Source organism: Amphiura filiformis, chromosome 6, assembly GCF_039555335.1.
Source record: "Amphiura filiformis chromosome 6, Afil_fr2py, whole genome shotgun sequence".
Classification (NCBI taxonomy): domain Eukaryota; kingdom Metazoa; phylum Echinodermata; class Ophiuroidea; order Amphilepidida; family Amphiuridae; genus Amphiura; species Amphiura filiformis.
Genome location: NC_092633.1, coordinates 52,616,731 through 52,644,672, shown reverse-complemented (window position 1 = coordinate 52,644,672; position 27,942 = coordinate 52,616,731). Strand labels below are relative to the sequence as shown.

Here is a 27,942-nt window from a genome sequence, read left to right as displayed (position 1 = left end):
TCTTTTCGCGGTAGCTTCAAAAAACAAAAATAAACAATTTCATGATTTCAGCTGAAGCTCAGTACATGATTTAGCTTGTCAGTAAAGACTAAAACATGAAAATGGAGAGAGAAAGTTTCTGGACAAAGCTCAGAAGACTCGGGACAACTGTTGAAAATGAGACAGCTAGGCTGGAAGAGAACATGAAGAAGCCGATTGGTTTGCGATCGTCGGGAAAATCGAATCGGAAACCTTCGCAACTCATTTTTAAAGAAATGCGACAAGAAGCCCAAAATGTGAAGGTAAAACCTCATTATCAATATTTTTAACAAAATTCTGTTGGTCGGAGTGTTGGCTTATCTTGGCAAATCCGTGGATGTTCCTGAGCCTCCTTCTGACGCTAGAGTGTAGGTATGCCAGGCAAACACATTTGCTAGTCAGCCTAATTCGCCGACAATGTCAATGCATTTTTACATACAAATTTAAAACAAGTGGCCGAAGAAAGAAACCTACATAAATATGTAGGTATGCTAGGTGAATTAAAATTTGCCATCAAACTGCATCATTTTACATATCAAATTAAAGCCCTTGAGTAAAGAAAGCCAAAAATGAAAACATTTTTGTCATAGCACTTTCCGTAACAAAGTTACATCTTGTCAAAGATTGACTTTCATCAAAAAGATTCTGCTAGCAAAATTCCCCAAAACGGCATTTAGGGGTGTTTCTAGATCTTAGTCTCATGGCGATAGCAGCTTTTTTTTTTAATGGAACTGCTATCAAAATCCTCTAAAATTCCATGTGCGACTTGATTATCACCATAAAAATCATATATTTGGGTCAAGTGAAGTATAGAAAACATATTTATGTAGGTTTCCTTCACCGACCTATTCTCGAAAAAAAATTAAAATTTCTATGTAAATATGCATTGTGTTTGGGCCCCGGTCTCGGCGAATTTCGCTGACTAGCAAATGTGTTAACTAAGGTTTGCCTGGGATACCTAAAATATGTTTTCTATACTTCACTTGACCCAAATATATGATTTTTTATGGTGATAAGTCACTCGCACATGGAATTTTAGAGGGATTTTGATAGCAGTTCCATTAAAAAAAGCTGCTATCATAATGAGACTAAGATCTAGAAACACCTCCGAAATGCCGTTTTGGCATACTAGTAGTGATAGGCTGTATAAGGGTGTAGTTGCAAACAGCTTAGGGTACCAGCTAATTTGATGCAGCTTGTTGTTCTGAGTAATTTGACACCAATTTTATTGAAATCGCCAAAATTGAGACAGTGCCGCCAAATAACGACACACAAGGGGGGGGTCAGATTTGACCTTTATTTTTAGTTTTAAGGGAATTTTATCACATTAAGGATTATGTAATGCATTTTTGGTATCTGGCCCATTTCACGGTTAGGCGCCACTTTTTGATTTTCAACGTATCTGGCCTGGTGTGTAAAAAAATAATGGGGTTACAGAATTTACTGTTGGTGATTTTTCATTGTCTCTGTATAGCCTACCTCCACTAGCTTAATCGGCCTTTCTGCTTTTATCTTTCAGGGCGCACAGGGGTCAGAAGTGGTCAAAAACCACATTTTACTAGCAACCTAAAAACAGACATTTATTTTCCAATGCTGCCACTTTTAACTATGTTGAGCCTACCAGCTGCTTTTGTTGTTTTTATGTAATGAACAAGTTGCACTATACAGCCATACATGAACAAAGTAGTAGTTGTCAGTTAAACTAGCATGAGAACCATTTAAATTTCTGAATTTGGATGTGACATTTTCCGTTCACATCTATGTACCTTATTCAATGTGGAATAGATCGACTAATACTTTACATGAATGGCAAACTAGTGTGTTTTAGTAAAGTTCAGAGTCTTTTTACTATTTGTTGAACAAATTACACTTGTTGCTCTTAATACGTAGATACAGCGATATTTTGAATTTTTGCCAACAAATTCCGTTCACAATTTTGTCACATCCGATTAATTTTCCAAATAGTATAATTTATTAACAAATAAGTGGCAGAATTTGTTCTCCTTGATTTTTAAAAATCTCCTGCTATGAGCTATCTAATGACACCATTTAATGAAAACTCCTTCATCAACTTAGCTTGCAGATGTCATTTCAAAGTTTCCGTTCCCATGTGTCACATCCATGGTACCTGTCACATCCAAAATAGTTTCTTCAAAGAACTAAGACAGGAATGGGACTAGGATGCCAGTTTGAAGTTATTTCATTACAGGTTTGTGGGGGATCAAAAGGCACAATAAGTTTTTAATTCAGCATGCCTTCTTTAATTGTGACAGGAGATTCAAAAAGCTTCAATTTCCGTTCACATGTCACATCCTCAAAATTAGTAGTTTTAGGCCAAAATACTTAAACAACATGATATTTGACTTTCTAAAATAGGTTTATTATTTCATACATGTCACATATGATTATTTCATGGCTTTGTTGTTGTCTTTTAGGGGACAGTTTTGTATACAATTTACAGAAGCGGATGTGACATTTTCAATTGTGAACGGAATATTTCAGTATTATAAACATTTTGCTTGGCAAAAATATAAAGGGTCAGGAAAAACATTTTAGCATTGCTCAATTCAATAGAATCTATCAAAATATATGTGTTAGAAGTGCTTTAAAGCTTATATTTTGACAAGCAAACTGTTTATAATAATGAAATATTCTGTTCACAATTAAAAATGTCACATCCACCTCTATAAATTGTAAACAATGTTTTAAAATGAACACTAACACAGGTTAATATGTTTCAATATATCCCATTTAATTTACTGAGTGTGTGAAAACTCTTTGAATCATTATTTTCTGAAACATACTCTGCTTTACAATGTGTGGTTTCCGTTCACATTGACATCTGTCACATCCAAAATTGCACAAACATAAGAATCTTGAATTTGACCTGTGCTTTCAAACTGGCTGATATTATTTGTGAACATTACCCATATTATGACCATCAAAGCTGTGAAATATCAGAGTCATTCATTGATTATTAAAATTGTTGAGTAAACCTTTTCATGTCAATTTCCCTTTTTTACCACAAAATTACATGTAAGTGGCCATAAATTTGTCATTACACAACAAAATTTGCCCAAAGTTGGTCAGAAGAGAGCCTATGACATACTTGTTTATTTTAAATATCTATTATATATATTGGACAGTAAAAGTATAAATATTCACTACTCAATATTTATCAAATTTGTTTAAAAATTACATAACATGAGATAATAAATTATAATTTTCTTCAAGAAGTAGAGAGATTTAAGCTGGGAAATGATATTTTTATGAAAATCTGGTCTTATGTGGAAAAGAAAACCCCAATTAAATGAAATTTAATCCATTTTGAAAATTTCAAGTTTTTTTCACCAAAAGTGGCGCCTAACCGTGAAATGGGCCATCTACTTACATAGTTTTAGGTCCAGGAAGGTAATTTATGCACTTTGTGTCAAATGAAACTTTTTAGTGTCCTTAAAATTAACGTTTTTGTGTAAAATTAGGCAGTGAGGGCGCTTTACCTTTTAGCGACCCCTTTCGCAACCATTTTTGATTTTTAAGTTAATCATACTAAAGATAATCATCAATCATCCATATTCTGAAATTTTCAGCCATTTATCACATTTGGTGTGGCCATGGCGCTAATTTTTAATACAGGGGTAACCTGCCCATAGCAATGTACAGGGGTCAACGAACTTTGTATCACATGTAAGTCAATGGAAGCGTCTCTACACATTTTCAAATGGGTACCACGCGCAAGTGAAATAAGGTAGAGATTTCAAATTTGGACAGATGCTGTTATTTATCAGTAACTTTGATATGATAACAAGAAATGATAAAATTTTAGTAGGGGGGATACGCAACAGCTATTAGGCTGAACAGCGCCCTCACATCCTAAATTGGCTCTTAAACTTGCATCAAAACATACGATTTGTGTAAAAATTGCATAAATATATCCAGGGGTCCCAAAATCATGTAAATAATCATTAGAATCCAACAAACAGCAAAGAAAACGCCCATAAGGCTAATGAAAGTTGATCCCCAGTTTCCCGTTACATAGTTTTTCATGACTGGGTAGGTGACTGTTTCATTATTCATTATTCATTATTTTCAAACTTTCATTATCGGTGCAAAGTTAATTACGGAATGCTATGTTTTGAGGCCCAAATAAAATAATAAAGTATAGTTAGTAATGACCATGCTTCACTTCAAAACAAATTTTAATTAAACACATCTTCTTTGGAATCTTCAAATTAACCTATAGGTTGTGCAACATATGAAAGCACCAGAAGTCCATGATAGTCTTTGGAGAACCACTTTTCCATATAAATACACTGTGTCTGTGTGTTCTATTGCACACTACTTTTTACAAACCAAACTTACTCTCCACTAGCACATCTTTGGAAGCAATATTTATACGGAAATTAGTTTGTCTACTTGCACAAACTGGAGGTTGCTGGTAAAAATCATCACAGGGTGCACGTGTTAATAATAAAACAACCATGCAAGAAATTGACAAATAAATCATTTTATTTATAAGTTTATTTTATTAAATACATATATTTGTAAGAAAAGCAGAATAAATTTGACTTCAAATTTTATTTATTTTATTTATTTTGATGTTGTCTTATAGAGCGTTACATAGTGCACTGTATAAATGCTTTCGTATTTGTTCATACGCTGGTTCTCGCGAACTTGGCTGCCTCTCTTTGTGTTCGGTCTATCCATTTAATGGTAGGAGAAACTTAGATGCAGGGAATTGCTAGTCTCCAGTAAATGCGCCCTACGATATCGCCATTTTACCACGTAGTTTAACCCAGCGTTTGCAAAAACTATTCGGGCCGGTCAGGGTCGGCGTAAAAGTGCTTAAAAAATACGTGTCGGACGTGAAAGATGACATTAAAACTATCCTTTTTTCTTAAAAACTTGAAAATGTGAAATAATGAAATAATGGAAAATAATGAAATATTTGATCGGCATTTTTTTCTGACCGGAGTCGGGTAACGGGAAACTAGGAGTCAACTTTCATTAGCCTAATTGTCAAAATAGTGAAAAATAGGGGGGGTCCCAAGAAATCCCCCTTATGCGTAGTTTTTTGGCCGGCACTGTCTCATTTTTCAACCGATTTTTTTTTAAAAGATGTCAAAATGCTCAGGAGGATTAGCTGCTTCAATTCAGCTGGTACCCTAAGCTTTTTGAAACATCACCCCTTTTTTTGGGCTGTACAGCCTATCACTAATACTAGAGTGTACTTGCGGCATCAGGCCAGACACATGTAGACCGTAAGGTACTAATTTCGAGGAGCATAACAAACACCAAATTGGTGTCATAACAAACACCAAATTGGTGTCGCGTGTTGTGTGGTCTTTCAATTTGTACCGAGTGTCCTTGGCAGACTTGACTATGCTTCAGTGGTCATGAAAGGATTCAATAGATAACCTCTGCCCCACTAATCCCCAGCTATTGTCTGAAAGTGAAATTGCACCTCGGAAGATATATTTCTTTCTTTCTTTCTGGTACTGCACAACGTCCCTTATGGAACTAAGCAAGCAGGAAATATGGTGTGCGCGTGTGCTTGCTGTGCTTAGTCCTTAATGTTTCTTTCTTGTACTTTGATGAGGTTACTTGCTGCTGTTTTGAACTGGATGGGATCTGTGATGCTTGTTATGTTGGGCGGAAGATTGTTCCAATCTTTAACTGTCCTTGGTACGAATGAAAATTTAAATGAGTATATGCGAGTGTGGTATTCTATGTAGGATGATTGACTAGATCTTCTGGTGATCCTCTGGGCCGGTTGCAGGTAGTTTTGGACTGGCAGCGCTAGGTGACCCCCCATGGCTTTTTGCAGGATGCATAGGCGAGTTATCCTCCTTCTTGTTGCTAGCACCCGTATGAGTTCATTTACACTAGTCTTCCAATCGTAGTTATTATGCACCATTCGTGCAGCCCTTCTTTGTATTTTGCCTACTTGTTGTATTTGTTCTTTTGTGTATGGGTCCCAAATGGCAGAACAATACTCCAATGTAGGTCTTACTAAGGCAGTATATATGCAGCCATTTTGGTTTCCTTGGTGCATGAGCCCAGATTTCTTCTCATGAAACCAAGGGTTTTGCTTGCCTTTGATGTAATTCTGTTAATGTGTGTGTTCCATTTTAGATCTTGTTGAATGTCTACCCCCAGGTAGTTGTGTGATGTTGTTTCTTCGAGCACAGAATTACCCAGTTTGTATTTGTTGATGATTGGTGATCTGGAACCAGGAATGCGGAGCAGAAAACATTTGCTCGGGTTAAAACTCATTTGCCAACGACTTTCCCAATTTGAAAGGGACTCCAGATCAAGCCTTGAAATAAGGATTTCGGAACCAGGAGCAATTGTACTATAATTTAACAATAAATTGCTCCTGGTCTATGTCTTTGTGTGTAATTTTCCAACAGAAGCAGGAGCATTTTGCCAATCACCAGGTGCAAATTTGCTCTTTTGCGCCCCTTATTTCAAGGCCTGCTCCAGATCTTTTTGGAGGAGTTGTGTATCTTGAATAGTGGTGACATTCTATGACACAGTCGTCGGCAAAGAGACGCACAGTGGAATTGAGATTTTCTGGCAGATCGTTTATATAAAAGAAATAACAATGGGCCCATGACAGTCCCTTGCGGGACGCCTGATTTTACTCCTGCCCACTCAGAACAATCTCCTCCTACAACAACTCGCTGCATACGATTTAAAAAAAATGCAGAGATCCACTCATTGATTTTACCATCAATGCCATATTGGGCACATTTGAGTAACAGACGATTATGAGGTACTGTATCGAATGCTTTGGAGAAGTCCATTATGATTGCATCTGTTTGAGTTCTGTTGTTCAATGAGAGAGTAAAATCATGTATGGTCTGAATAAGTTGAGTATCGCAGGAATGGCCACTTCTGAAACCGTGTTGTGCATTGTTGAGAATTTTGTGTTTTTTTAAATATTTCATAATGTGAGAATGCAGTATGTGTTCAATTAATTTACAAGCTACACATGTTAGTGAGACAGGCCTATAATTACAAGCTTTGGTACGCTCTCCTTCTTGTAAATCGGGGTAATATTTGCCTGCTTCCATTCACTGGGCAGTATGCCTGAATCAAGCGAACATTGATAGATGAGTGACAGGGCTGGGGCAATTTCATGCGCAAGCTCTTTCAAAATGCGCGGGGAAATCCCGTCTGGGCCGCAAGCTTTGTTGGGATTTAGGTTTGAGAGCAATTTCTCAACTCCATGGACAGACACTGTGATGTTGGTAATTGGTGGGAAATTCCGAGAGACAAAATCTGGGATTGAAGTCATATTATAACAACTCAGTCCCTCAAATGATAGTCATATAACGACCAAAAGATAAATGACTGACTATCATTGAGGACTGAGTTCCGCAGTCTAGCATCAGGCCGGCACGCATGGGAATGTCATGCAAGTTCAATCATGTATTCATGACTCATGAGATGAGGCTGGGCTATAAACGTGCAGTCTAGACTCGCTTGCCAGTCCTATACGCCGTACCTATGTATATCTGATATTAAGGACTGGCTTACGCCATTTTGAATGTCAATGGGAAATACACTTACATGCTTAACGATTTGCGCCGGTTAGAAACTTGAAAAAAAATCTTTAAAATTTCATCAATGTATATAAAAGTGGTACCAACCTTATTGTGCTTGCTAATTTAAGACTCGGTTGAAACAAAATTAAGCCTAAGGATCGAATGCATTTTAGTGTCCAAAAAGGCAAAATTATCGTTAAAGTTCTGCCGAAATCGGCACCCTTGCGAAGGGTTCAGAATCGGGAACGAAAATATCCGATCTTTGCGATCAAAAACACAAATTTACAACTTTTAAACATACTATTGGCAAAATACATTATTACCAAACAATATAGAATAGACAATTTGACATCATTTTCTCAAAATATTGAAGAAATTTGCTCAGACATCGAAAAAGTACGCAATCCAATTCCCGTTCAAACGCATGGGAAACTGAAAGTGCATAATCCCCACTAGTGCAGTCCCTCATGCATGCAGTTGCTAAATTTAAAATCATCATCAGAGTTATCATGCACTACACTATAAATCAAATTAAGTATTTCTTCAATGGCCAAACTGGAACATGCGCGTTGGGTCCATGTAGTGTACTAAGCTAGGGACAGGCATAAAAATTTCAAATTAATTCTATTAACATGAATTGTTGTTTATTGGAACTAAGGCTGGCATTTTCAAGGGGGTAGTGGGTTACATTACGAGATTACATTCCCGGTAGGAAATACCCTACCCGGTACCAAATTAAAAAAAAAAAATTTCAAGATATTTTGTATTTTTAATATGAAAATTGATCATTTGTATTCATGTCATAGTCTATTAATGATTTCAAAATGCATTGAATTTGAATGAAAAATGCGCCGGGTACCCGGGTACAAAATGACCCGAAAATGCCAGGCCTAATTGGAAGAGAGAACTTCTCAGCAATTTGACACCAAAACCAATCTTCTACTGTATTGCTAAGTGAAGTTATGGCGAAATTACTGTCGGAACATGGCATGGGGGGACTTGATAATTTTTGTGCCCCCTGTCAATTTTTTGTTTTCACTGTAATTTAATCTAATTTTTGTTGAATATTATGTATGTTATCATTTTCAACACATCTGTGAAATTTTTTATGAAAATTCAAATTTTAAGGTGGTAAAAAAGAGCAAAAAAAATTCAAGCATTCGGCTTCGCTTGCACCACAGGTTTTTTTTCATCGGCAACAGCTACTTGCAACCCTGGAGTTCGGTCGGGAAACCTCAGATTTTTCAATGTATTAAGCCTCTAGCCTTTGTTCGGAGTGGAGAAGGCTAGTAATACTGCTACTATAGAGCGTCACGGTTACGAGTAGAAAAATTATATTTTAAATGTTTTATGTTATTTCATAATTATTTTGGTACAAAATGTTCTCAAGAAAAAAGTATTGGACAAATCACTTTGTTTTTTCAATGAGGAATTATCTTTTGTCTCTCCTTTGTATTACTTGCAACATACACAATCCACTTCAAAGTTCAAAAGAAAATTCTGACAAGCGTGTCCCCTGTCCTCTGATTAGCAGGCATCCTGATCTGCAGGCACAGGTATATAAACTTGAAAATTTTGTACTTGAAACTTGAAAAATCAGCACCTTTGAAAGTTTCGGAAGAAAAGAAAAGTTTTTGTACCCATGTCAAGTCATGAAAAAGTAAGCATTTCTTGAATAAAAGGTTTATGGAAAGGACAAGCCAAGTCTAAAAGTATAAACCCTTTGTAGAAGGTCTCCAAGTTCTGACCAGTGGGGCTACTGCAGGGACTGTCTTTTGGAATTTGCAGGAGAGCATTAAAAAGCTAGAGCCTTCAAGGAGATCTAATGTAAGGAGAGAATGGTTAAAGGAGAGCTAAAAATCACTCTCCCATATCAGATTTAAGGAGAGCAGTAGAGAGCGCTTGCTCTCGCTCTCCACAAAAGGCAGTCCCTGCTTCTGATAATTTTTAAGCCTTCTGAGTAGCAGGATGCACCCAAAAAAGTAAATCAAATGGCATGTGCATTAAATATTGGTATTTGTCATTTTTAAACTGCAACAAAATCATACTCAACAATCTCTAATTTATTAACATGATTCCTGATGTATGTCTTGACAATGCTTTTATATGTCTCAACAGAAAGATGCACAGCAAACACTTCATACCATGAAGTCAGAAAGCCAGGACTTCCAGACGATACTGAAAGCTGTCAAGTCTCTATTTGAAGTTCAGAAGATACAGATTCAGGAATACGAGGATTATCTCGAGCAGTATGGCTATGTGCCTTACAAGGAATATCAACGACAGCAACAGCAAGGTACACCTTGAAAGGGACTTATTAGAATTACAATGTAGGGGTTCATTCATAGGATTGAGGGCATAAACATCGATCATGCCCGAAATCCTATGAATGAACCCCGCTCATACATACCCAACATTCTTAGCAATTCAATACAGATGAAAATAATAAGGGTTTACAAGTTTAAATAACATTTCCATACCGCTTTCCTTCATAAATTGGGAGAAAATGAGTAGGCCTACTTGCAGGAAGCAGCTCGGCTCATGAGGTCAACGGCCGGGAGTCAACGCGTGATACGCGTCATCTTTTGCGATCCGCGTGAGATGGGCGCGGTGACATGCGCGTGTACGCAACACTAGCAAATCGTGGATTGTGTTAATTGGGTTCCAACGCTGCGTGACGCAGCTTGTTTATGCCCTGCGTACTGGTCATAAACGGTATTTATGACCAGCTAAAAAGGGCGCAAATCCAATCAGAAACGTCGTTATATCGTGAGTATGTATGAACTTACCATCACTCCATCAGGACGTTAGCCAGGATCTAGAAACTGCAGGTCCAAAATTGTTATAATATATTTCTCGAAGCTTGGCTCAGTGGTCAGGCTACCAATGTGGATCCATTTTATTGATTTATCTTTCTGAAAATGCAAGCACTACTGGTATAGGACTAATTGGGCTTAAGCCTGATGGCTTAGGAAGCCTGACCACTAGCCATGCTTCGAGAAACCGGCCCTAGGGGTCTCTTATTAGGGGAGTGTCGCTAAATAGGTTTTTATCCATTAACTCTCTCTAAGTTTCAATTTTTTTGTAATTTCAGAATTATAAATTTTCATGACCCTATTTGGAATCAGCATGAAAAATGCATTAAAATGAGAACAATCAAGTCTAAGATAGCTCCTGATATTTTGAGAAAATATCACAAAACTTTTTATGTTGCAGCCGCCTATGGCTAAAGTTTGTTCGGATTTTATTCGGAAATTATTACTGCGCAAGTCAATAAAGTCCCAACTCACACTTGCGTAAATTCACATAGCGTGAAACGGTCATGCATTACGCAATGCACAACTAGCGTAAGCCTTGCACCCAACCGTGTGCACGCCATTATACACCAGGCACAAAAAGAAACTCGTCAGTTATATTCATCCTTGCTGTTCAATAACTTAATAATTTTGGATTATTCTGAAATATACATTTTGTTAATTGGACTTTTCTTTCTCATTTGATACCCTGTTCGTGAACATTGAGCAAGAATTGACCAAGATATGCGCCTCCAAACTCTCAAACCCCAAAATGAAAAGTTGCAATTTTAACAATTCAATTGTGCCTACACTGTGAGCTTTATTGATTGGCCCGTGGTGCTTGTGTGCAATACAACGATGCGTTCCCATTGAAAATCGTTGAAAATGCAACTTTTGATTTTGGGGTTTGAGGCTTTGGAGGCGCATATCTGGTCAATTCTTGTTCGCTTTTTCACGAACAGGGTGTCAAATGAGAAAGCAAAGTCCAATTAACAAAATGTATATTTCAGAATAATCCAAAATTATCAAGTTATTGAACAGCAAGGATGAATATAACTGACGAGTTTCTTTTTGTGCCTGGTGTATATCAATATACAGTGTTATGAGTCTTATTTTTTCCGCCATATATAAACCGAAACAAACTTAGCATGCAGAGCATTAATGTATACTTTTGTTTTATTGAATTACAGCAAACAAGCAGACGTCATCTAAGAAAGCAAAGGCAAATGATAAGGAGAACATTCCACAAGAGTTGAAGAGTGATGATGATGTTCTGACTGGTGGCAAAAATGAAGCTGTGTCAGCAGTAGTGCTACAAGAGAGGAATGAGTATCCTTTGAAACCATTGAGTAGAGAAAATCTTGTCTGGTACATGATTTTTTTATATTTGTTTGGGCTAATTTAACAACCCTGGATAACCCAAGAAAGCCTCTATTGAAGCTTATTTCCATTGGGGTCCATTTAAACACCGGGAAGGGTTGGGAACAGCCAGGGGTTAACACCCTATTCTTTTCGAAACTGGCTGCGAGATACATGTACAGGTATGGCTCTCTGTACATGGGACCGACGGCTTAAAGCCCCCTCCGAAGGACGGAGTACTTTCATGATTCATTCACCCAATTGTAAATGAACCATGGGGTTCTGAATTTAATCTACAGAGGTTGCCAATTAATTTCAGACATATTTTTTCCTAAGTCAATATCTCAGCAAATCTCCACCGCCGGGAATTGAACCCGGGACCTCATGCACTAAAGGCAAATACCCTAACCATTAGGCCACGCTCTCCACATGACATCTAATACAAAGTAGCTAAAGATGTCTGACACGATTGACTGCCTCATCCCCCCACCCCCCACATTTTCCTGTCAAAATGGAGATTGTGTGTCAGAAGAAACCTCATATTTTTCTAATAATCCAGGTGATATTGTAGGCCTGAAATATGTTCTGTTTAGATGTTATGAACAAAAAAATAATAGCTTCATCCCCAATTGTGTTATAATTGTGTTATAACACACTTACCATTACATTTTTTGCACCATTTAGTTGAGATGTTTGGATGATCATGGGTAGCGCTTCTGCATAGGAGTGATCCCCTGGACCTGACAGCCCGGCCTGACAGATTAAAATTGTTAATTTGTATGTGACTCCTAATAGGCCAATCAAATTAAAGGAAATTACCCACCACTAATTGTAACAGAATCCATAAGAATTGTCTGTAACTCAAGAGAACTGTATGTTGGAGACTGGTCAAACTATACATTTTCTGTATCCTTATGATGAGAGCAAGACATTGGTATGGTTTTTAACAAGATTTGGCCAACTTCGAAATTTCACCCCCTGCATAAGCGGCCATTTTGGATTTAATGCAAATTGGGCACTGTTCAACTACCGTATTAATTCCAATAAGCGCCCATGCCCCAATAAGCGCCCACCCAGGGTATTTTCAATTTACTAAAGGGTACCATTAATGTTGAAGTGACGGATAGACGTCGATACAGTGAAATAACTGGAGGACTACAAGTCCTGTGTAAACTTGCAATACATTTTCTGCATCAGAAAAGCTACTAGAACGCCTCAGGAAACTTTTATAACCTACGCCAATTTGTCTCTAACAAACGCCCCTCACGAAAAAATTAGGTAAACCAGGTAAAACATAAGCGCCCACGCAAAATGACTTTGTTAAGAGCCCTGAATGAATACGGTACTTGGACTTTTGGGGACTTTTGATATTTTCTTTAATATACTTTTCTGAAATGAATGGTGATTAAATGGTTTCTGTTACAATGGTTAAGCCCTGATTTTCCTTATTTTGATTGGCCTATAATTGAAATTTTGGCCTAACTTTCTATGGCAACCCTTTGCAAAAGTCAAATTTAGAAGATATGAAAGCAAGTATGGGTTAATGTGAAAGGTATATAATATTTTCAAGCATATATCCTTGACTCTGTATTCAGTGTGCTTGCTACTCCACCAAAGACTAACCAACAGGAATCGGACACAGACAAAGAAGCTGGGAGCAAGACCCCTCAGTTGTCAGACTTTGGCTTGAGTCAAGCTACTATGGATAGGCTTGCCATGATGAAAATGCCAAAGTCAACAACGTATACTGCAGGACAACCTGGTGTGGCTGCAGTGAGTGCCAGAATGCAAGCCACACCAGTTAGGTCAGATAGGTGAGCTGATATACAGGCTGTATCAAAAAGATTGGTACCTATCAGTTTTCAAATTTATTGAAAATTCCAAATGCAACATAATAAAGTTTATTGTATCTAATATACAATAAACAGATTTACCTCCTGTGGAATAGACTAGTCCAAAACCAGTGCCTGGACAAATCCAATTGATTGATTTATTGATTGGTTGCCTAGGAATGGCATTATCCAAGGGCCAGTGATGTTTAGGATCTATTGTTTGCGGTGGCCAATGGGAAGCGGTCAATGACATTCTTGCCCCGCCTAGTTTTCCAGGATAAGGCCATAAGGATATCTGTCTTGAAAGGAGTAAGATGTTTCTGGAATTTGGTAATGAAAAAATTTTCCCACCCACCACACCCAAAATTATTATTTTTTTTCATATTCCAGTATTCAATTTTATCGGGGAGCAGTAGTCGACTGGGAGGCCCCATATTGTATGGGATATCGAGGATCACATACCAAAAGTGTATTGAAATATGAGTTTTTAATGGTAGCCTCTAGGTAATGGCAAACTGCCAGGAAGAGAGGGTGTTAATGGACCAAGGGGTTGGATTCAATAAGTTCACAAGTTATGAACTTCTTTTGGGAGGTAGTCCTCATTTGGGTACACAGATCTAGGGGTTCAGGAAATCCCTGAAAAAGGGCTTTGTTGTAACTTGTTGGTTAATACATTGCTGTTAACTTCTTTTTAAGAAGTTGGGCCACACTTTGAGCATGTTTGAAATTTCCTGGAGGTCCCGTTAGTTACAATAAATTAATTTGGGCTAACTTCTCTGTGAGAAAAGAGGTAGGACCACACTTGTGTGTGTGCAATAGAGCCGGGAAATTCCCTGGAGGACCCCATATCTTACGAAGAATTAATTTGGGTTAACTTCTCTGCGAAAAGAGAAGTTGGTCCACACTTGTGTGTGTGCAAAAGGGTTGAGCAAATTTCCTGGGGGCCCCGTAGCTTACGAGGAATTAATTTGGGTTAACTTCTCTGCGAGAAGTTGGGCCACAAGTGTGTGTGCAAAAGGTCTCGCTTAAAGTCATGGGGTGCCCCATATTCATGCATTCATTCATTTTTTATTTATTCATTCATGTAGTCATTTCTTTCATTCATTTATGTATCTTTCTAGGACTTAATTCGGGTTAACTTCTCTCCGAGAAGTTGGGCCACACTTGTGTATCGGCAAAAGGGGTTTGTGGGAAATTTCCTGGAGGGCACCATGGTCATTCATGTTTCATTCATTTATTAATGCAATCATTCATTTCTTCATTTCATTCATTTATGTACCTTACAAGGATTTAATTTGGGTTAACTTCTCTGCGAGGGGAAAATTAGGCCACACTTGTGTGTGTGCAAATTAAAGGGCTCGGGGAAATTCCCTGGAGGGCCCCGTATCTGATAAGGAATTAATTTGGGTTAACTTCTCTGTGAGAAGTTGGGCCACACCTTGTTGTTGAGAGGCCCCGTACCTTACGGGTAAGTAATTTAAGCATGGGCTCGGGAAATTCCCGAGAGAGCTGTATCTTACGGGTGAGCAGGCACACTGTGTTTAGATGGTTAAAAAAGTGAAAAAAAAAAAAGGGACATGGCCACAAAAATTTCATCTTAAAGCCAATTCAATTGAAAATAATTTGATCACCATAGGTAATTGCATAAGTGTTTACAAATAGTAATAATTTGTTACTAATATATTTGAGAAATAGTGCATGAGAAGTTGAACGAAATTATGTCAAATATCCAGATTACTTTCCTGAATGTTCCCGGCTTCAGGAAAGTAGGATTAATGTTATGCACTTTTCTAAGGTATTTATATTAAAGGATTGACTCAATAAATGTATGTAAATTTCTCTTGAGAAATTTTCTCTTGAGAAGTTAGGCTACGTTTGATGTATTGAACGGACCCTTTTGGTCCGTATTTATTGATAAGCTGAAGTTAAATCCAATTCTGGATTACAAATAAATGGAGATACTCCTGACGGATATGCCTAGCAAAACTTTTGAGTAAAATGTGCTTTATTTCATCTGGGGGTAAACATCTGGAAATGACGGCAGTTTATAGTTTAATGACCTTAGGCGTTCCCATTTGCCATTTATAGGCAAACCAGTCCAGGTGGGTCATTTGTTGTATTTTGATTTGACAGGCTTGTGATGATCCCTGAAATCTGTTGGGTACCAAACATTTTGATACAGTATTGTATAATATATTAGTACCATTTGCATTCATTCATGGTTTACTAAAAGACACAGTCGCAGCTAAAAGCTGAATTGATGTGAAATTTACAATCAATAAAAAACAACAAAATTACATGACATATAAAATATTTAAAAAAACCATATAAAGTACAGCTATTCAAAGGGCAACAGTGACTGTCAAGAAAATAATGTCAGACTGTGCTGAATGAGGTATCAAAATATGCAGAACAAAATTACCCATCTCTTGACTACTTTATTTGATAATTAATTTAGATATCTTTGAGATAATGCTTTTGTTTTAACCCTTTGGACACTACTGGTCATCTAACAGCATTTCTGATTGGTTGATAACTTGAAATGCTCATTTCTATTACCAATTATGACTAGGCTTTACAAACTATTTATGGCCAAACTTGCATTTGCAGATGATTTTATTAATACCCTCCTTGATAGGTTCAAAATTGGACACAATATTCATTTTGGCCAATCGGCAGGTAGTTCTCATGGGGTTAAGTGTACAGATACTTTTTGTGCACAGTATAGTAACATACCTCAATTGAGTCAAACAAATTAATTTTTATGCATGTACTGCATGTATACATATCAATCAAAACTTCAAAAGCTTATCACTTTCTCGCCTACAGAACCTTCAATATAACGAATGCACCTTTTCCGCCTATGACCACTCCACTCAACCAACCGGATATACCATTTTCCATGGACACTGTGAGAGTGACACCAGGAATATTTGGCAACCGGTACATTCCATCAAATACGCCGGAACATTTCATAGGTGAGAAGCCCGGCTGGGAAATAAGTGGGGCCAGGGGTTCCCTGTAAAACCATGTGAACCAGGGGCTATTTTTACAAAGTAACCCCTGGTCCAAAGCTTCTTATTTCTCCAGCCTGATTGAGTGAGGTATCAAAATTGAATAGCCTCTGGTTCATTAAAAAAAGCCCCTGGTTCCCTGTAAAACCCTGTGAACCCCGGCGCTTCTTATTTCCCAGCCTGTGAGAAGCTCCCATATATTTTGATCAGGTTTGATCGGGATCAAATTTAAAAATCATAAAGGTATTTTAAAAATATATTTTATTGTGTCTTAATCTTTCTACTTTCAATTCCAGTTAGGGAACAAACCAAAAGATCGATGACGTCCTATAAACGTAACTAGTTTCGTTTCTCAGCCGACCCCCTCCCTCCCTGCCAGAAACGTAATAATGAAATGTTGAAAATGTTGACATAATAATTATAATGACACATTCTTCAGACCGATGTTTTTGTACAAACGTAATCGAGTATTTTACCCCCAAACGAAACTAGTTTCGTTTATAGGACGTCATCGATCTTTTGGTTTGTTCCCTTATGTTCACCCCTGTATCCCAGACAGGGTCTAATTCTGCATAAAACCGGGCAACGTTATTTCTATAGATCTGCTACGCATTCAAATTGCATTGTATTGCATCGTAATTTCATTTGTGTCTATGCTAATTATGTTTACACAACATGAACTCATGTGTTTTCAAGCAAATTACCGATAATAGGTGATCAAAAGCGATCGGAATGTTACAAAAGTACAGATCGCATTCAGCTTACTTCATATGAGATGATCTTTGGAAAAATACGGCATAATTTGTCTTGGTGTTTGCGAATGCCATGCAGTAAAATATTAATACGCTATGGCAATTCATGATTGACAACTAACAATCGACGTGTCCTTCAGATCCTCCACTGTCAATTTCTTATCCACTCACTAATCCTCACAAAAGCTTTGTGTTGATTACGTAATGTGTGGAGGCAAATTGCAATAAGTACAATGAAATAATGAGTAGGGCGGGCTCCGAGGCGGGTTTCTTCTTCATCTTACGTAACAGTATTGTTCTCCAAAAAAACCCGGAAACTTGTCGTTTGGAGCTCTAGCTGAAATACAGCAAGATAGTAAATGTAAACCTGTATTTTAGCTAGAGTATCTCGAGCTACTGTATCCTATACAAAGACAAATATGTCAAACTTTTAAAAACCACCAGCCAATACCTGTACCCTTTAGCTCTGAATTAAGATATCATTTGTTGAAATACTTTAAGAAACGGTGACCTGAAATCCACAGAAGGTATGAAATCAAAATTTCATGGCGCTAGTTCTCTTGTTCGAGAAGGTGTCAAAAGAGTATCCAGTGGAGCAAACTGCAACTTATAAACTTGCATCTTCCTTGGGATTTTGAATCATTGTGTCCAATTTCAAAGAATAAGGTCATTAAGGTCTTAATTCCAAGCTAAAAGAATGTGGCTGCTAGTACTATGCCGATTGCCGAAAATATTAACTTCTCGATCCAGAGCGTATGAACATACTGCACTGCGTAATGTCGCAAGTTTATTGGAATGACACGATAGCGCGGTCGTTTGTGCACGCACAGGAAATGTAGCACTACCCAAAGCGTGTGTGGTAGGCGTTGTAAGCTTTCTCAGGATTGAGAAACTATTATATTAGCTATAATTATGACACATCTGTCCTTGTTTAGGATATGCAGGGGTGCCTTAATTCGTTTGCAGTCTGTATTATCCTGTTATCCAGGAGGGATTTAAAGTATAATAAAGCAATATGTAGGGATGTGACTTTATGGGTAATTGTGTGGCCGGGTACATCCCGTCAGTCCGAACGAACGCTAGTCTAAATTTTAAGCTTACCTAACGCTAACCCTAAACCTAACCCTAGCCCTAACCCTAAAATTCGGACTAGCGGTGCTTCGGACTGACAGTGTTTCGGACTGACTGGGAGACCCTGTGTGACCGGGTATGTAATTTATGGATGAGTACCTGTGGTGATGAATCAAGTCAAAGTGGAGTGAGGAACCAGCACTCAAATTTGTGCAATTATTTGTCTACAAACAGGTTGGAGTTAGTAACAATGGTATTTAGTGAAAATATATAATATGCAAAACTGTGATATTTAAGTAATCAAGTGAAACATCAGCTTTGTTTGACATTGAACTCTTGATATTTAAGTAATCAAGTGAAACATCAGCTTTGTTTGACATTGAACTCTTGTCTCTAGTAATTGGATTTTGGGATAGGGACTAATAGAGAGCAAAGGTTGGTGCCAATAAACTTTTCAGGCAAACTTTTTATGCAAACAAGACTAGGGCAAGGCTGGTAAACATATGAAATAATGACCCTTAAGTAATCTATTAAGTGAGTAAGACATCAACTTGGTCATGACCCACCAGGGGTATTTACAGGGACTGCCTTTTGAGGAGAGCTAGAGCAATCGCTCTCTACTGCTCTTAAATTTGATATAGGAGAGTGATTTTTACATTCTATTTAGTCACTGTCTTAGCAGTGCATCTCTCATTTTTTGGAACACTCTGTTTTTCAGTAATTACTAACCAGAACAACCCAGTGATATGGCACGTACAGTAAGTAGATGAAGGATTCAGTCTGCTTTTGATGGCCCACATGGCTTTCCCAGTTGAAATCCATACACCCTTATGGAAGACATAATCTTAATCTTCCACACAGGGAGTGTAAATTTCAAATGGAGTCACTGTTATTCCTTCATGTAATTTTACACAAAATTAGGGTTAGGGTTAAGGTTAGGGTTAGTTTATGATTAGGGTTAGGGTTATGATTATGATTAGGGTTAGGATTAGGGTTAGGGTTAGGATTAGCTTACACAAAATAATTACATGAAGGATCGACCGGAGTCACCCATGCAGTTAACCCCATTTGAAATTCAAATTCAGGGGAGTATGCACTTCAATTGGAATAGCCCAATGTCAATGCTTCTCTCCTTGTTTTGCTTCAATATTAGACAAAGCTTTACCAAATCCAGACATGGAGGATTCACCTGTACCACCCATCCTTTCTACCGTCAAGAAGTGGCCTAAGTCTTCACATATGGCTCTTCCTCCACCACCCACATTTGATGATGACATCAATGGTAGAACTACAACCCCTGATCTTCCAGAACCACCAGAAATGACAGTTGCATGGAGTGAGGTTAGTAAGACACATAGAAGTAAACTGTTCTGTTGCCTGAACATTACAATGAATTGACATCTAATTTACAATGTACTGTTGTTTTTGAAAAAAAAACCTGTAAAAAATAAGTCTGATCCGTTGTTTGAATAATAAAGATCAATATCAGCTATATCTTGACCCTTTGTTTTCTAGTTCATACATGTGCCAGCAGCAGCACCTCAATTTCAACCCAATCCAAGTTGCACATCAGATGTGACCCCACCGATGCCAGTATTCCAAACGTGTACATTGCCTGCATCCACCATGCCAGCAGCACCCACAAGACTGGCTACCAAGTATGAGTCTAATACTATGCCAGAAGCACCAGTCCAGCTGGCAAGTCAAGTGCAGCATGGAGCTGAGATGCCATCAAGACCAGTTCTGCTGGCAGACAAGCTGGGAATAGCAACCATCATGCCACAGGAACCAGTGCAACTAGCAAGCCAGGTGAGTATTACGTAGCCAATAAGCATATATAGGACAAAACAATCATAATGTGTGATTCGGCTGGAATGCTTGCTCCTAGCATTTAGCTCTATCTAGGTCCAGAGATATTCCAAAATAAAAAATAAAAATAAAATATTGGGGCGGCCTTAATCTGAGGACAAACAAACAACTTTTTTTTGGCCTAATAGGGATGTAATGAGCAGCAAAGTTAGGTAGTACTACACCCCCTGATAAATTTTGTGACTAATTTTGCATTTTTCTCAAAAAATAACTACACACTGGTAACAAAAGTTGCATATATTATAGGGGCAAGGAATCAATTAGTTCACTGAAATTTCAGTGAATCAAGACAAGTGGTTCATTATATATGTTAAGAAATGAGGTACATTCTAGCAGTACCTCTTTTCTTATCATAAATAACATACCGCTTGTCTTGAGTCACTGAAATTTCAATGTAGTAACTGGATTCCTTGCCCCTATAATATACATAACCTTTGTTTTTAGTGTGTTATTATTTTTTGAGAAAAATGCAAAAATATTCACAAATTTATCAAGGGGTGTAGTACGGTAGTACCACCTTAAGAATAACAAAAAATACAATAAATGATATGTAAAAATGAATTGAAATATGAGTTGAACATGTTGATGATTTTGATTTGATGATTTTCATATACCCGTCATGCAGAGGGGGAAATCAATATTGACAATGTGTTCAAATGTATGGAATGGTTTGCCAAATCATATTAAACTTTTTAAGACTGAGTAAATTTAAAACAAATTTAAAATCTTCATCATCTTCTTAAATTAGGTATTATTCCACATAAAACAGCTTTTTAAGTAGTCTACATGTTTATGTATTAATGAATACATGAATCCAAAACCCACCCAAGTCCATGGGAAGTGATTTTGAGAAAAAAAAACTGTGTATCATTTTAATTCCTTCAGTTAGATTTACCTGGTCAATATGGTAAGTTGTATGCGTGCAAATGGGTGGGTTAAACTGTATTAGGTATGACGATTAGCATTGCAGGGACTTCGTGGGGTTCATTTTAAATTCTGGACTTGGGTGATTTTTTGAATCATATACAAAGACAATAATGTTGGAATGATATTACCATTAGTAAGATAATACAAAATAAAGCACAAAGTTATGTACAATGTTGATAAGCATTCTACCATGTAATATAAACCACACACTTTCCTTGATTAAACCCATTTTTTTTTTCAAAAGTCACTCTCCAGCAATGAAGATGTTACAAGTGGACTTTTATACATACTGGATTTCAATCAATGTGTTACAAGACTCAAATCATGGACTTGGGTTGATTCTTTCATACATGCTATTTTTCACATGCTCAATAGACACAGAGGATGAATTTGAGTTGTTCTTTCAAACATATGACAGGCCTATGTATAGCAACACTTTCCCATGCTTAACTCAATTTGGCCAAAGTATGGCTTTTGTATTCATATATTCATTTGTTTATATTTGGAAATTGTAATGTTACTATTTTCATGCTTGCGATGTGAGTGATGTGTGTGAGATGCACGGTTGTGGAATTGGTTGTGTGTTTTGTTTAGTAACTTAGTAAATGTATAGGGAGTGCAACAATTTTCAGGTATTTCTTTGCTTTTAGTTGCACCTCCCCATCTGTTTTTTATTGCTGTGTTTATTTGTTATTTTTTTATGAAGGAAAATAAATAAATATGAATATGAAGCGTTAGCAGTTAAAAATATTAATTGTGAATTTCAGATACCAAGTAACGATGGAACTCCTCCACCACCAGTTCTGCTCACACAGCGTTTCGGAGCTAGCCATTACATTCCATCTCAACTTTCCCAGCAATCTCTCACAAGTATTCCACAAACTACAAGCGTTCCTCCTACAGCAACACCGCAACATCCACTGCCCATGACGATGAACCAACAGCAACATCAGTACCAAGCTGCCATGGCAACATCTAACATTCCCAAGGCAGTTGGTGGTTTGCCACCGTCGGCTGGTGGTTTGGCACCGTCAGCTAGTGGTTTGCCACCGTCAGCTAGTGGTTTGCCACCGTCGGCTGGCGGTTTGCCACTGGCAGCTGGTGGTTTGCCACCATCGGCTGGTGGTTTGCCACCTGCAGCTGGTGGCTTACCACTGTCTGGTGTGACGCCTCAGAAACCTGCTTCAGTCATGAGATTGCAGGATGTTTACGACGAGATGCCCAAGACTCCTGAACTGACCATGAGTTATAAACGGTATGTGAGCTAAGAACAATTTATCAGTAAGATTTTTTTATTTGATTTGATTTATTCAGGGTTTGGCAACCCTGGATAACCCAAGTCTCTATCGAAGCTTATTGTCATTGGGGTCCATTTGAATACCGGGACGGGTTGGGAACAGTCAGGGGTTAACACAGTACTCTTTTCGAAACGGGCTGCGAGATACATGTACAGGTATGACTCTCTGCACACGGGACCGACAGCTTTACGTCCCCTCCGAAGGACGGAGTACTTTCGTGGTTCATTTACCCAATTCTAAATTAATCATGGGGATAGCGGAATCTACAAAGATTGCCAATTAACTTCAGACTCTTTTTTTTCCAAGTAATATCCCAGCCAATTGCCACCACCGGGAATTGAACCCGGGACCTTGCGCACTAAAGGCAAGTACCTTAAACATTGCGTCCATGAGTAAATGGAGTTGTCAAATGTCAATTAAACCATCCCTCCTTAAAACACATTTGCTTCAGTGGCAGCACCAGGAATTTTCATCCGGGGGGGGGGGGGGGGATTAGGGGCAAAGTGAATTTCACTGCAAAAGTGGACATTTTGGTAATTTCCAGTTTTAACTTTTTGTTTTGAATTAATAACAATGGAAACATTGTTTACCACAGGTTTGTTGATGTGGCTCATGTGGCCACTGTGCAACCAACACCACAAGAGCACTCTGGACAACAACAGCAAGGACCAGTAGGGGCAGATGGACATCAACAGCAAGGACCAGTAGGGGCAGGTGGACATCAACAGCAAGGACCGGTAGGGACAGGACAAAGTCAAGATAATCAGAGGACAAGGTGAGGCAGAATAAAAAAAATTGTCAAAAAAATTTTTGACCGCTAAAAGCCCCACCCCCACCCCCCACTTTTTAGATTCTTGAGCGCAGTCCTGGCTGAAAAAAATTTGGGTCTATAATTCACAAAATATTTCCGTCAGCAAAACATGCTGTACACCCCCCGAATCATATTGGTCTAACGACGCCACTGCCCGTACACCAGGGTTAATTGGGTTGGTTGGTTTTTGTCGCCCATGGGTTGGGTTTCTTGTTTTATTTTTCGATCAAAGAACCATAACCATGATAATTTTAATGAGCAAGAATATCAAGAGAATGGAGAAAAAAAATCAGCATCACCTGTAAACAACTCATTTCACTGCGGCCATCACCTCTCCATTGGGCTATTCCATTTGGAATCCACCCTCCGCCTGTGGAAGATTTTTGAAATATCTTCTACAGCGGGAGTATGTTTTTCACATGTAATTGGTCAGAGTTAATCATTTTGAAACCCATACTCCACCTGTATTATGGCTTTACCTATATCTTCCACAAATGGAGTGATTATTTCAAATGGAAGTTACCCAAATGTCTATTCTATTCAAAACTTATACTCCCTCTGTGGAAGACTTAAGCTATGTCTTCCACAGGGGTAGTGGGGATTTTAAATAGAATAGCTCATTGTCAATATTTATTCATGCATGTTTTCATCATGTTTTTTTACAGGCCTTGTCAAATAGCTCTCATCACACCTGAGGAGTTCAGCGGTCAACAAGACTATCTGCGGAGAATTCTTCCACTAAACGTCATCAACACTCACATCGATACTCTGAACCAAATACTCCAATGTAAACAAGGTAGGCTAAATTTGACCTTTTAACCAGTGTTGCCAGAAATTTTGACAGCCAAGGTGCGATGGAACAGGTTGCAAAGCTAGAAGTAGTAGCCCAATTTTTAGTATCTCTGATAAAGCGCCTAATACGTGAAAATTGGGCACTTTTGTTCAAATTTTGGGCATAAATCCCCCAATTGGGTTGAAAAGCACTTGACCAATGAAACTTCCGGTACTTATACTGATCGATCAATAAGCTTCAATAAATGGTCTCAACAACGCTTGAAATTTGGCTAAACATGCTAAATAAAAGGAAAATACATTAATATCGCTGTCGTGCCTTGACACTTTCAAAAGTAGTCCAATTTTAGGCAAGTCGCTGCAAGGTTTTTTGATGCGTGGCAAGCAATCTCCAAGATGCCCAGTTAGGTGTCCAAGTCATGCATTGGTATCACTGCTTTTAACTCCATGGGCACTACTGTCTTTACAGTATCTATGAATGGTCAATTACATGATATAATTATCTGAGTAACCAATCAAAGTGCATGCCTACCATATCTCTGATTGGCTCAATAGATGACATAGCCCTCTTTGTAACCAATCAAAATAGTTCTTAGAGGCTGATAATTGTCATGTGTCTGCTAACTATTCTTACCATATCTCTGATTGGCTCAATAGATGACATAGCCCTCTTTGTAACCAATCAAAATAGTTCTTTGAGGCTGATACTTGTCATGTCCCTGCTAACTATTCTTACCATATCTCTGATTGGCTCAATAGATGATTAAGCCCTGTTTGTAACCAATCAAAATAGTTTCAAGGAAATGGGAAAGTATGGGAAAAAAGTAGGGGAAAATAACAAATTGTTCAAAGGGAAATTTCCCAGAGATTGAGGGAAAGATTTTCCACAGGGGGAAGCTATCCCCTTGTCTACGCTACTGTATTCAACTAAAATTTGATATGGAAAAACTTGCGCATTCAATTCACTGTGTCAAGTAAGAAGGACATAATTGGTGTAAACAATAATACCATACCACACACTCATCAAACATACTGTCGCCAGTGTGTGATTGGTTGTGGTGTTTTTGTTAATAACCGTGTGTGACATCTTCATCTAATTTCATACAATTTTTGATCAACTGCTGAAAAGATCTATTACAGCTGAAAGTGCTGTCACAGCAATGAATCACAGAAAATCTGGACGTAATCATGATTGCTCACAATGTATTTTGAACTGATTGCTGCTTACGCATGACACATGTAGAGTAGGTTTATGCTTCTTGGTGTGATATACTAATGCATCAAATGAGTGATCCAAGGTTGTATTAACCCCATGAGAACTACCTGCCGATTGGCCAGAAAGAAGTTTTCATTATCAGTTGGACCAATCCGCAATATTGTTAGAATAATTTCACCACACAAACAAATTGGAGTGTATTTTTTACAAAGCTTCATTCTGATTGGTGATTAAAGTGAAGATATCATGTAATTGACCAATCAGAGGCAATGTTATATCGGCAGGTAGTACTCAGAGGGTTAACTAGAATTTGTTTGCTTTTATTAATACATACTGTTGTATCTCAAAAGGCTGTGTGATTGTTATCAGTTCCAGCTTTGATGACACCTTTGTCATTTTCGAATAGGTATTAGAGAGATTTGGTGAGACAGGTGCCCTGTTCAATTCTTAGCAATCAAGTGTATTGATTGCAGATTTATTTTCTCCATTGCAATCACACACACGAACCTACTCTGACAGTGAATGGAATTTGACCAGCGAGATGTCCCAAGGTATCACCATAACTGGAACGTATAAAAATTGTAAAACACTGTAAAATTAACTTTATATATTGATTTGGAGGCATTATCACAATATTAAAATTTCAAGTCCATTCATAAAAGAAAGAGAAGCATGCTCAAATATAAGAATACGATATGAAATACAATAATCACACAAGGCAGCCTTTTGAGATATGACAGTATGTGATGCAGACGACAAATTGTTTTTATGCCTCCACCGCGAGGCATACTGTTTTTGCAATGTTTGTGCTTCCGTCCTTCCGTTCGGATGCCATATCTCGGGCATGGATGGGCGGATTGACTTTCAGGATAGGTGGGTCATGATCAAAAACTCTGGCTACTTTTTTTTGGGTGAGGTTCAAGGTCATATACTGAGGTAAAAGGTCATTTGAGGTCAGGGGGCTCATTTTCCTTATTTACCTCTTTTTCTCAGAGACTAGGGTCGATGTTCCTCAAACTTGGTGGGTGGGTGCATCTTGACCCCAGGCAGAACAAGTTTTATTGGTTAGTGGGTCAAGGTCACCTGAGGTCATGCAGGGGTCATTTGAGGTCAAATTAGCAAAAACTGTCATATGGCCATGAAACTTGGTAGGTACCGTATAGTCAACATTTAGAGCCGAATTTTTGGAAGGTCATTTGGGGTCACCCAGGGGTCATCTGAGGTCAAGTTAGTAAAACTGTCGTATGGGAATGAAACTTGGTGGGTACAGTCAACATTTAGAGCCAAATTTTTTGGAAGGTCATTTTGGGGTCACCAGGGGTCATCTGAGGTCAAACTAGTAAAAACTATCTTATGGGCATGAAACTTGGTGGGTACAGTCAACATTTAGAGCCAAATTTTTGGGAAGTCATTTTGGGGTCACCAGGGGTTATTTGAGGTCAAATTAAATAAAACTATCATATGGGCATGAAACTTAGTGAGTACAGTCAACATTTAGAGCCAAATTTTTGGGACATCATTTTGGGGTCACCCAGGGGTCATCTGAGGTCAAATTAGTAAAAACTGTTGGATGGGCATAAAACGTATTGGGTACAGTCAACATTTAGAGCCAAATTTTTGGAAGGTCATTTTGGGGTCTCCAGGGGTCTAAGGTCAAATTAGTTTGAACTATCATATGGGCATGAAACTTGGTGAGTACAGTCACATTTTTGGGAGGTCATTTTGGGGTCACCCAGGGGTCATCTGAGGTCAAATTAGTAAAAACTGTCATACGTACATGAAACTTGGTGGATACAGTCAACATTTTAGAGCCAAATATTTGGAAGGTCATTTTGGGGTCATCCGGGGTCACCCAGCTTTGTATCAACTTGTGAGTACGTGCCACATCACTCCCTTTGGTGGAGGCATCACGGTCGACGCTCTTGATTTTGAAGCCTATGGCCAGCACGCAGAGCATTAAACTTTTTTTCATATTTTCTTGTTTGCAGATTCAAGTTACATAACTGAAGAAGAAACCAAGATTGTGGATTTGGGTCCCCAATTGAAAGTGATGCTTCTTTTGCTGAGTAAATTGGAGCGTTGGAAGAAAGGAAAATCACCCGTAACCAACGAAACAGCATTTTTTATTCTGTGATCTATGATTTCAGGTCCCCAAAAGGTTTATCTCCTGACCTCTTGCCCATAGTTATGTGAAACCACTTTTGCTGCATACATTTGTAGCCCAGTTTGGGCCCTTTTATGTACACATAAAATATTTTCACTAACTTAAAGTGTTCCATATTCTTACCAATATTTTTGTACACAAAAAAAAACCTGGAAAAAAATTATTACCGAAATTTTGCGAGACAAATGCACACCACAAAACAAAAGTACCAATCATTTTCATACAGGTTGTACCATGAGGTGATGATGGTGTAATAAACACTAAATAATTTTTGTCTACTACAGTTTGAACAAAACATAGTCAAGGACAAAAACAAACAGTTTCTGAAATGGTACCTATTTTGACCGCTTCATATGAATTCGGCAGACAGCTGAATCTGTATTCGTCTTTTGGTAAATTCATATTACACATGAATTACCGTAAAACCCCGTCTACAAGCATATAGTGTGTATAAATTACGGATCAAAGCAT

General features: G+C 38.1%; 1 protein-coding gene across 1 annotated transcript; it reads left to right on the top strand.

The window, feature by feature from the left end:
- On the top strand, window positions 1–27,942 carry LOC140154600 (uncharacterized). Its single transcript, XM_072177168.1, has 11 exons — window positions 1–281; window positions 9,690–9,867; window positions 11,557–11,695; window positions 13,321–13,539; window positions 16,387–16,535; window positions 19,548–19,735; window positions 19,910–20,203; window positions 21,958–22,445; window positions 23,084–23,263; window positions 23,965–24,095; window positions 27,296–27,942. The coding sequence occupies exons 1-11, from the start codon at window positions 96–98 to the stop codon at window positions 27,439–27,441; spliced, it is 2,298 nt and encodes a 765-aa protein (XP_072033269.1). The 5' UTR covers window positions 1–95; the 3' UTR covers window positions 27,442–27,942.